General features: G+C 41.8%; 1 protein-coding gene across 1 annotated transcript in view; it reads left to right on the top strand.

Moving 5' to 3' along the window:
* Positions 1 to 11,676, top strand: part of LOC126482268 (eukaryotic translation initiation factor 2-alpha kinase-like) — a 191,284-nt gene extending 179,608 nt beyond the window's left edge. The window contains exon 16 of the mRNA XM_050106249.1: positions 10,500 to 11,676. Within this exon, the coding sequence (XP_049962206.1) occupies positions 10,500 to 10,706 (207 nt within the window). The 3' untranslated portion in view covers positions 10,707 to 11,676. The remainder of the gene's footprint in view (positions 1 to 10,499) is intronic.
* Positions 11,677 to 12,091: the final 415 nt, after the last annotated feature.

The following is a 12,091-nucleotide window of genomic DNA, read 5'->3' on the forward strand; positions in this document are numbered from 1 at the left end:
AGTTTAACACAGAGCTATTGGACTCTGTACAAGAGAATGCTGTTAGCAACCATTCTGGTGCATTTTTGTAGTTTCCTCCACCCACCTCTTCCTCCCCCCTCCCTGCCCCCCCCCCCCTCGCCCCCCTCCCGCTGAAAAAAGAAAAGAAATGTCTTTCTATAACTGAAATAAAAATTTTATATTGAATTATTTTTCATATTGTTGTTTTGACATTGTATTTCAGATTTAGTACTTATCAAGTACACACAGAAAAAAAAAATTAAAAGCTGCTACAACTGAATCAATTTTAGTTTATAGATGACAAAAAAAACGTGTGCCATGGAATTTCATTGTGTACTGGTCACATATGTAAGAAAATGTTCACGATGAAACTACAACCAAGTGATGCTGAAAAGTACTTTCTAGTAGTCTAACAGATGGTGTAAAAGAAGGGAAATTCACTATCTTTCATACGTGGGTCGAAGCTATTGCATTTGTTCAAGGATAAGACTGTAAAGCCAGTCAGGATTTCAATGTAAGTGAAACGCAGCAATTCAGGTCAAGATGGAAATTAACAGGGAAATACCAACAGGGCACTGTATGTCAAAACTGTTAGAGATGTTTTAGGGGGCAGTCAAGAAACCAGAAATATAGGGGGGGGGGGGGGGGGGGATTAAGAGAGAGAACTGATTACCACTCCTCATAAAATTTATTTAATTTCCTCCTAAACCCACTTCCTTGTGTAAGGTTCATATCCTTGTGTCAGGGCAAAATTTGCAGTAGGCTCTTATCAGTTTTCCTACTGCTACCTCCTCTGAGGTGACAAAAGCTGATATCTCGCTTATGTCCCATAAATGTTTGATGTGATTCACATTGGTTGTTCTGGTGGCCCTATTACTCATTCCAATCATAACTTTTTTGTGTGGATGGTCCAACATATGATACATCACTGGAAATGGTTCTCCCCATACATAGGCACTTGTGGCCCCCCAACACCACCACCCTGGATAAATTTCTGCCAACACCGATATCTCCATCGTTAAAAATCAACAGAGAGATGCAGTCCAGGCAAGTCAGCTCTCTCATCTTTTACAATACCTTATTACTGGCAGTTCTTTCTAAGGCTTGAAATTTACAAGTGCAGTTTCACCTTACAAAATTTGAGACAGTTATGGAAATGTTTCATGCAATAATTAATGCACTAAAGTATTATATTTGGGTATTAATGTGTACACAGAAATAAATATCTATATATACTCTTATTTATAACTTCGCATTAATTAAATTTCTTAAAAACATGTTTCTTTGTGACCATTTCGTATAGTTTGTGACCAACAGATCATCTGATTCATCATTCTAAACCACTTCTGTTTTCATGTTGATACGCCCTAACATCCCAAGATGCCAATAGTTATACATTTCAGTGCGTTCTAATACTAATGCTCTATCATCTTGTTTTGAACTCATTTTCCATACAACAACAACAAATAACCTAACCTAACTAAACTCTATGGTCTGTGTACAAAGCAGTAGACTGTCCACAGATGGCACAATTTTTCCAGGCAGTGAAACATATTCCCAAAGTTTTGATGTTCTCAGTATTATTGTGCATCTGGAAATATTGTGCAATATTAGTGATGTCTAGGGGCGGTTTAAAACTATATGACATTTGCAGATCGTATCCCTACTCTCAGCCTCCAATCCCTGTAATTGTTCTTACTTTAAAACCATTAAAAACATTGAAGGCAGAGAAACAAGGAAAAGAATGCTTGTTGTTTACCAGCTAACGTGTGTTCAGTGCACAGCATTTTGTAAAATAATAACCGCCACTAAACTGGCTGAGCACATGAAAGGACATACAAAAACTGTCTACATTGGGAACACCCAGTTGTTTATTGATGTGCAGGTGATTGTGTACTGTTTGGATTGTCAGACCTCTCCAAAAAGGCAGAATGCAGAACTGTCCCACAGTCCTCGTGTTACTTATGAGCCAAAGTTGTAGGTTGTGCAGATCTTCAGTATGTTGTGCCACACTCACAGCTCAAAATTTAAGTGATGATGTTGTGGTGGTATACAAATTCAGTGATCAACTTCCTGTGATGAGAAACCTTCTAGCCATAAAGTGGCCACCCACGTACAATCTTAGCTTCAAGGTGTATCTGACAAACTGGACAGTGTACACAAGCCACATTGTACATTTCACAATTGGAAACACAGCATGATATATTGAATTACACAAAGAATGCAGATTTACTACACAAAGAATGCAGATTTACTATCACCCCTATCGTACAGGTGGCTGTACATAGTGGTTTCTTCTCAAAAGATTATTGAGAAACAGGCTTGAGATCGAATAATGCAAATTATGTCAGTCTTCAGGATGACTCACAACTTTTACTCCTATAACCAGGGGTTGGACTTACATAAAGATAAACTTCGATGCTTTCATAAATAGAATTGCAACAAGGCTGAGTTTATAGAAGACAATATTACTATCATTGGAATCACATCCGTACAGAACAACACAAATGCATTGGTTCAGGCAACAAACACGTCATGAAACAATATCATAGCCAACAACAGCACACTACCCAGAATCTAGTATACAATCGCATTTTAAAAAATCCTATACTCTTGAGTGATGCTCAAAGCCTTTTCGCCAGCATAGCCATGTGCGAGCCTCCGTTACCTCAGAAAGAGAAAAATGTCTCAGTCACAGACAACAGTCAACAAAGGTTGAAGAAAGAGTTACATCTGTATTTTTCATGAAATCAAGAAATAGATGTTGTAGAAAGGAAAATCCCTAATCAAGGTTGAACACTGTGTGGTGATGCATTCTTGGGAGCTACTTGTATACTTCTATTGAATCTGCATAGCATTTAATAGCAAGCAAAAAAATTTTCAGCATGTGATAAACTTCAAAAAACCATCACATTTCTGTGGAAATGGCAACTTAATTATAAATATGCTGAAGAGATGTTTCATGATGACAAGCATGGGACAGAATAATCATCACATAATTAATAATGCCATAAAAAATTGATATCAAAGAGCAAATGTAGCGACTGTTTGTATTAGATCATGTAATAACATAACGGCTGAAAGCAAGGGGAAACTACAGCCGTAATTTTTCCCGAGGGCATGCAGCTTTACTGTATGGTTAAATGATGATGGCGTCCTCTTGGGTAAAATATTCCGGAGGTAAAATAGTCCTACATTCGGATCTCCGGGCGGGGACTACTCAAGAGGGCGTCGTTATCAGGAGAAAGAAAACTGGCGTTCTACAGATCAGAGCGTGGAGTGTCAGATCCCTTAATCGGACAGGTAGGTTAGAAAATTTAAAAAGGAAAATGGATAGGTTGAAGTTAGATACAGTGGGAATTAGTGAAGTTCGGTGGCAGGAAGAACAAGACGTTTGATCAGGTGAATACAGGGTTATAAATACAAAATCAAATAGGGGTAATGCAGGAGTAGGTTTAATAATGAATAAAAAAAATAGGAGTGTGGGTAAGCTACTACCAACAGCATAGTGAACGCATTATTATGGCCAAGATAGACACAAAGCCCATGCCTACTACAGTAGTACAAGTTTAAATGCCAACTAGCTCTGCAGATGACGAAGAAATTGATGAAATGTATGATGGGATAAAAGAAATTATTGAGGTAGAGAAAGGAGACAAAAATTTAATTGTCATGGGTGACTGGAATTCAAGAGTAGGAAAAGGGAGAGAAGGAAACATAGTGGGTGAATATGGATTGGGGGAGAGAAATGAAAGAGGAAGCCGTCTGGTAGAGTTTTGCACAGAGCATAACTTAATCATAGCTAACACTTGGTTCAAGAATCATAAAAGAAGGTTGTATACATGGAAGAATCCTGGAGACACTAGAAGGTATCAGATAGATTATATAACGGTAAGAGACAGATTTAGGAACCAGGTTTAAAATTGTAAGACATTTCCAGGGGCAGATGTGGACTCTGACCACAATCTATTGGTTATGAATTGCAGATTAAAACTGAAGAAACTGCAAAAAGGTGGGAATTTAAGGAGATGGGACCTGGATAAACTGACTAAACCAGAGGTTGTACACCGAGCGAGGTAGCGCAGTGGTTAGAACACTGGACTCGCATTCGAGAGGACAACGGTTCAATCCCACGTCCGCCCATCCTGATTTAGGTTTTCCGTGATTTCCTTAAATCACTGAAGGCAAATGCCGGGATGGTTCCTTTGAAAGGGCATGGCCAATTTCCTTCACCATCCTTCCCTAATCCAATGAGACCAATGACCTCGCAGTTTGGTCTCCTTCCCCCAAATCAATCAACCAACCAGAGGTTGTACAGAGTTTCAGGGAGAGCGTAAGGGAACAATTGACAGGAATGGGGGAAAGAAATACAGTAGAAGAAGAATGGGTAGCTCTGAGGGATGAAGTAGTGAAGGCGGCAGAGGATCAAGTAGGTAAAAAGACAAGGGCTAGTAGAAATCCTTGGGTAACAGAAAAAATATTGAACTTAATTGATGAAAGGAGAAAATATAAAACCGCAGTAAATGAAGCAGGCAAAAGGGAATACAAACGTCTCAAAAATGAGATCGACAGGAAGTGCAAAATGGCTAAGCAGGGATGGCTAGAGGACAAATGTAAGGATGTAGAGGGTTATCTCACTAGGGGTAAGATAGATAAAGCCTACAGGAAAATTAAAGAGACCTTTGGAGAAAAGAGAGCCACTTGTATGAATATCAAGAGCTCAGATGGAAACCCAGTTCTAAGCAAAGAAGGGAAAACAGAAAGGTGGAAGGAGTATATAGAGGGTCTATACAAGGGCGATGTACCTGAGGACAATATTATGAAAATGGAAGAGTGTCTAGATGAAGATGAAATGGGAGATACGATACTGCATGAAGAGTTTGACAGAGCACTGAAAGACCTGAGTCGAAACAAGGCCCCAGAAGTAGACAACATTCCATTGGAACTACTGACGGCCTTGGTAGAGCCAGTCGTGACAAAACTCTACCATCTGGTGAGCAAGATGTATGAGACAGGCGAAATACCCTCAGACTTCAAGAAGAATATAATAATTCCAATCCCGAAGAAAGCAGGTGTTGACAGATGTGAAAATTACCGAACTATGAGTTTAATAAGTCACTGCTGCAAAATACTAACGCGAATTCTTTACAGATGAATGGAAAAACTGGTAGAAGCCAACGTCGGCGAAGATCAGTTTGGATTCCGCAGAAATGGTGGAACACATGAGGCAATACTGACCCTACGACTTATCTTAGAAAATAGATTAAGGAAAGGCAAACCTACATTTCTAGCATTTGTAGACTTAGAGAAAGCTTTTGACAATGTTGACTGGAATACTCTCTTTCAAATTCTAAAGGTGGCAGAGGTAAAATACGGGGAGCAAAAGGCTATTTCCAATTTGTACAGAAACCAGATGGCAGTTTATAAGAGTCGAGGGACATGAAAGGGAAGCAGGGGGTGAGACAGGGTTATAGCCTATTCCCAATGTTATTCAATCTGTATATTGAGCAAGCAGTAAAGGAAACAAAAGAAAAATTCGGAGTAGGTATTAAAATCCATGGAGAAGAAATAAAAATGTTGAGGTTCGCCGATGACATTGTAATTCTGTCAGAGACAGCAAAGGACTTGGAAGAGCAGTTGGACGGAATGGACAGTGTCTTGAATGGAGGATATAAGATGAACTTCAACAAAAGCAAAACGAGGATAATGGAATGTAGTCTAATTAAGTTAGATGATGCTGAGGGAATTAGATTAGGAAATGAGACACTTAAAGTAGTAAAGGAGTTTTGCTATTTGGGGAGTAAAATAACTGACGATGGTCGAAGTAGAGAGGATATAAAATGTAGGCTGGCAATGGCAAGGAAATCGTTTCTGAAGAAGAGAAATTTGTTAACATTGAGTATAGATTTAAGTGTCATGAAGTCGTTTCTGAAAGTATTTGTATGGAGTGTAGCCATGTATGGAAGTGAAACATTGACAATAAATAGTTTGGACAAGAAGAGAATAGAAGCTTTCGAAATGTGGTGCTACAGAAGAATGCTGAAGATTAGATGGGTAGATCACATAACTAATGAGGAGGTATTGAATAAAATTGAGGAGAAGAGGAGTTTGTGGCACAACTTGACAAGAAGGAGGGACTGGTTGGTAGGACATGTTCTGAGGCATCAAGGGATCACAAATTTAGCATTGGAGGGTAAAAATCGTAGAGGGAGACCAAGAGATGAATACACTAAGCAGATTCAGAAGGATGTAGGTCGCAGTAAGTACTGGGAGATGAAGGAGCTTGCACAGGATAGAGTAGCATGGAGAGCTGCATCAAACCAGTCTCTGAAGACGACAACAACAACAATAACATAACCATCAGAGAGTACTTGAGAATTTGGAATCCTTGCCTCAATTGTTAAAATGCCTTTTTGCATTGCTAATTTGTAACTATGGAGCTCTTTCTGTATTCTGTGGAATATATTGCTCAAGATTTTGTGTAAAGTGTGTGCGATAGATGTCTTCATTCCAATCGGATACTGCTGACAGAGTTCACCTTTCTAATGTCCCCATTGGTAATATTAGCTTTTACAGAAATAAATGTCATTAAGTGGCTGCCTAAACATTATTCTTTTTGGAAATTTGAATCTGTGCATGAAATTCAGTCAGAATGCAAGAAAAAGTTATTGTTAGCAGAACTTGGAACTACTTTAGGAACACAAGTACCTGTGGCAATAACAGTCTGTGTGTAGCATTACATGTGTTGAAATAGTGGGGTTTGATAACATTAATAAGATGCAGACACCAGTTATGGCTCAAATAGAAATTATATGTTAACAAACACTGAAAAAATATAGAATGCACCTTTTAGAAAAATAATTTGAAGTATTATAGTATGAGGAACAAATGTGAAAGTACACATGGTTCTTTTTATTCTGTCTTGTATCATAGGTCATTCACAAGTGTACCTAATCACACACACACACACACACACACACACACACACACACACACACACCTTATCATATGGCATAGATATGACTTTAACCTAAGAAAACACTTCCTTCTTCACAATCTGATCATGTGGATACCAAATTGCTCATGATTTAGTGTTGAAAGACAATTGTGTAACAATCTGTAAAATGAGTGTTTGTAGTATAACTGTTAACCAACAGTGCTGTTCCTAGACTGGGAGCTGAATAGAGATTTTATACATTTCCTTCACATACTGATAGGTTCTGCATCCTCATTTACTCTCACAGTAATAGGAAATTAGTGTCACAGTACCTGTATTTGCTGTGAAGCACATTCAGCTAAGTCTCACTTCCTTTTGCTATCTCACTACACCTCTCCTTCATGAATTATGTTTAAATTACATATGTACGCAGGTAAACTGAAAATAATTTCAGTCAGTGTTTGGCAGAAAACTATCAAAGGCTGATCCTCAATATAAGCATTTGGTGATTCTTACTTTCATCAATTAAGGGGAGTTAGAATATATAACAAAGATGATGTAACTTACCAAACGAAAGCGTTGGTATGTTGATAGACACACAAACACACACACACACACACACACACACACACACACACACACACACACACACACACACAATTCAAGCTTTTGCAACCCACGGTTGCTTCATCAGGAAAGAGGGAAGGAGAGGGAAAGACGAAAGGATGTGGGTTTTAAGGGAGAGGGTAAGGAGTCATTCCAATCCCGGGAGCGGGAAGACTTACCTTGCGGGGAAAAAGGGACAGGTACACACACACACACACACACACACACACACACATCCATCCGCACGTAACAGACACAAGCAGACATATATTGCCCATAAAAATGAATTAAAATTCCTGTTCACCCACTTACTGAACATTCACTATAATTGGTAAATCCATTTTATTTGCTATTTTACTGTGTAACTTCCGGCTATTGTCGATCGCTCACATGCCATTGTTCTTTTGTAGTTACTTGTGATACCAGCTTGTACTAGTAAAACTGTGCACTGGATGCTTTTTACTATCCAGATTTATAAACAAAAAAGATTTAAACATATCTCTCTCTCTCTCTCTCTCTCTCTCTCTCTCTCTCTCTCTTCCCCCCCCTCTCTCTTCCCCCCCTCTCTCTTCCCCCCCTCTCTCTTCCCCCCCTCTCTCTCTCCCCCCCCTCTCTCTCTTCCCCCCTCTCTCTCTTACCCCCTCTCTCTCTTACCCCCTCTCTCCCTCCTCTCTCTCTCTCTCTCTCTCCCCCTTTCCCCCCCTCTCTCCCCCCTCTCCCCCTCTCTCCCTCCACTCTCTCTCCCCCCTCTTTCTCTCCCCCCTCTTTCTCCCCCCCCTCTTTCTCTCCTCCCCTCTTTCTCTCCCCCCTCTTTCTCACCCGCCTCTCTCCCCCCTCTTTCTCTCCCCCCTCTTTCTCTCTCCCTCTTTCTCTCCCCCCTCTTTCTCTCCCCCCTCTTTCTCTCCCCCCTCTTTCTCTCCCCCCTCTTTCTCTCCCCCCTCTTTCTCTCCCCCCCCTCTTCTCTCTCTTCCTCTCCCCTCTTTCTCTCTCTTCCTCTCCCCTCTCTCTCTCTCTTCCTCTCCCCTCTCTCTCTCTCTCTTCCTCTTCCCCTCTCTCTCTCTCTCTTCCTCTCCCCTCTCTCTCTCTCTCTTCCTCTCCCCTCTCTCTCTCTCTCTTCCTCTCCCCTCTCTCTCTCTCTCTTCCTCTCCCCTCTCTCTCTCTCTCTTCCTCTCCCCTCTCTCTCTCTCTTCCTCTCCCCTCTCTCTCTCTCTTCCTCTCCCCTCTCTCTCTCTCTCCTCCTCTCCCCTCTCTCTCTCTCTTCCTCTCCCCTCTCTCTCTCTCCTCCTCTCCCCTCTCTCTCTCTCCTCCTCTCCCCTCTCTCTCTCTTCCTCTCCCCTCTCTCTCTCTTCCTCTCCCCTCTCTCTCTCTTCCTCTCCCCTCTCTCTCTCTTCCTCTCCCCTCTCTCTCTCTTCCTCTCCCCTCTCTCTCTCTCTTCCTCTCCCCTCTCTCTCTCTTCCTCTCCCCTCTCTCTCTCTCTTCCTCTCCCCTCTCTCTCTCTCTTCCTCTCCCCTCTCTCTCTCTCTTCTCTCCCCTCTCTCTCTCTCTCCTCTCCCCTCTCTCTCTCTCTTCCTCCCCCCTCTCTCTCCTCTCTTCCTCCCCCCTCCCTCTCTCTCTTCCTCTCCCCTCCCTCTCTCTCTTGCTCTCCCCTCTCTCTCTCTCTCATGCTCTCCCCTCTCTCTCTCTCTCATGCTCTCCCCTCTCTCTCTCTCTCATGCTCTCCCCTCTCTCTCTCTCTCATGCTCTCTCCCCTCTCTCTCTCTCTTGCTCTCCCCCCTCTCTCTCTCTCTTGCTCTCCCCTCTCTCTCTCTCTTCCTCTCCCCTCTCTCTCTCTCTCTCTCTCTTCCTCTCCCCTCTCTCTCTCTCTCTCTCTCTTGCTCTCCCCTCTCTCTCTCTCTCTCTCTCTCTCTCTTGCTCTCCCCTCTCTCTCTCTCTTCCTCTCCCCTCTCTCTCTCTCTCTCTCTTTCCTCTCTCTCTCTCTCTCTCTCTCTCTCTCTCTCTCTCTCTCTCTCTCTCTCTCTCTCTTCCTCTCCCCTCTCTCTCTCTCTTCCTCTCCCCTCTCTCCTCTCTTCTCTCTCCCCTCTCTCTCTCTCTTCCTCTCCCTCTCTCTCTCTCTTCCTCTCCCCTCTCTCTCTCTCTTCCTCTCCCCTCTCTCTCTCTCTTCCTCTCCCCTCTCTCTCTCTCTTCCTCTCCCCTCTCTCTCTCTCTTCCTCTCCCCTCTCTCTCTCTCTTCCTCTCCCCCCTCTCTCTCTCTTCCTCTCCCCTCTCTCTCTCTCTCTCTCTTCCTCCCCCTCTCTCTCTCTTCCTCCCCCCTCTCTCTCTCTTCTTCCCCCCCTCTCTCTTCCTTCCCCATCTCTCTCTTCCTCCCCCCCTCTCTCTTCCTCCCCCTCTCTCTCTTCCTTTCCCCCTTCTCTCTCTTCCTCCCCCCTCTCTCTCTTCCTTCCCCCTGTCTCTCTTCCTTCCCCCTCTCTCTTCCTTCCCCCCTCTCCCCCCCCTCTTTCTCTCCCCCCTCTTTCTCTCCTCTTTCTCTCCCCCCTCTCTCCTCCTCTCTCCTCCCCCTCCCCACCTCCCTCCCTTCCCCCTCTCCCCCCCACCCCCCACCCCTACATAACAAATGAGGCCTAGGATGAGAAAGGTGGCAAAAGGTTTACCTTTCACCTTTTAATAGTGCCTCCTGTCATTTAGACATATTTCTCATCTTCATTTGACTGTAATTAATAGTGATATAAGTTAAGTAATATTTGTGGAATTCATTTTCATTTCATGTGAAGGCATGTCTAATGAACTCTTATTACAATCTTTTTGGGACTTTGCGTAGTGACAATCTCATTAACTGCAAATTCAGATATTTCTTAGATGGAAGACTCCAAAAAAAAACTCCCCCTAAAGTCAGTGTTACATTTGACAGAGAATAGTTTCCAAATGAAGTAGTAAAAGACACTGCTCTTTATTGTTTCAGTACACGCTGTTACGACTTATGTTGTCCCACATACCTGAAGAGCGACCAACAACGTTTGGAATAAGGGCTCGGCCACCGCTTGTCAAGTTTTCAGAAGGAAGATGGCCAACTAGTGGAGATGATGCCTTACATTTCAGTTTACCTTCTCGGATGAAAACTAAATCATTTTCTAATAGTTCCAGTGTGGAGTCGTGGGATGTTACCTAGTACTGTAGTAGTGTGTGGTCTGAAAAACTGTTATTACGACTTCCTTATTTAAATGTTCTGCAAGTACTAGATAAGCAAAACTGCTGTAAATAGTGTATATAGACTTTTTGTATATATTTTTGTAGGAAAATAGCTGCCAAGATTTTAGAAACTATTTTACACAGAGGAATTGTGCAAGGAAATTGGAGAACTTTGCATTGCATAACCAAGTCATAATGTGCCTTCCCTCACTATCAACATTATGAGAACAGTCTCAAATGATATGGGCTATGTCACATTCGATAAACAAGACTGTTTAGTTGTATTCAGCTGGCCTGAGTTGTTTTACATTCCATTGTCAATAAGTGCCAAAACAGCACTGCAGTTTGTGCATCAGTATTGTTGTGTATTACTTTGTATTACTTTTTGTTTAATACTTACAGTTTTTGTATTTGTGTGTGCAGCTGAGAAGCAGCATCCTTTTCACTTAAAATTCATCTGCCATGCTCCTGTAGGACAGATAGATACCACCAAATACAACTGGTAGTTGTTTTGAAGTAAAATAATGCATTCTAAAGCCATCAGATCATTCCTGTCTAAGATTTTGCTAATTGCAAAAAGAGTGTGAATGCCTCTTTTGCTCACTATCTTACCGCCTTCAGAACAGTTGGATAACATAAAAGTTGATTTTCACAGTTACCTATCTTCTGTTTTTCCATGCTTCATTGAATTATATTTTGTATGGTTGCTATAATTTTCATTTGGTGAAAGCATACAGTCACAATAAATTAGATGTTTTAGTACTTAATAGCTGGATTTGCTTCAGCACCAGCAAGCTTTAAGAACAAGTCATTTCACTTAAACTATCCTCTGACTGACACACACATTGGTTTGTTCAAAAACAAAAATTTTATTGTTTTTTTTTAATGAGTAAATTATTTTGATGATGTATTGCATCAAATGCAGTGAATAAAATTTGGATAAGTAAATAGACTAGTCTAAATATTTCATCTTGTGTTTCCTTTGGCTCAACATATCGTACATTCTACTTTCTGGATTTTCTTCAGCATGCATTATTTTTGAACAACAACAACAACAACAACAACAACAACAACTGTCTCTGGCCACTGAAGCTGGTCTGCGTACAGCAACTGTGCCTGATGGGTGGAGCAGTCTGGGTGGTGGGAGTGAGGAGGAGGCTGAGGCACGGATTAAGAGGGATAGTAGGGTAAGGGTTGGGCAGAATTGTTCGTACTATGAAAATGGAGTGCTCTAAATTAGTTGTGCAGGTACCTTTGCCGATTCTCACTGCTTTAGTTACAGTGGTTACTGCACTCTGTAAGTTGTGGCTTTGTTCAGTTGTATGTAGTGTGGCTAATTTGTGAATAATTCAGTAATTCAGAGGC

The sequence above is a fragment of the Schistocerca serialis genome, chromosome 5, assembly GCF_023864345.2.
Source record: "Schistocerca serialis cubense isolate TAMUIC-IGC-003099 chromosome 5, iqSchSeri2.2, whole genome shotgun sequence".
Taxonomy (NCBI): Eukaryota; Metazoa; Arthropoda; class Insecta; order Orthoptera; family Acrididae; genus Schistocerca; species Schistocerca serialis.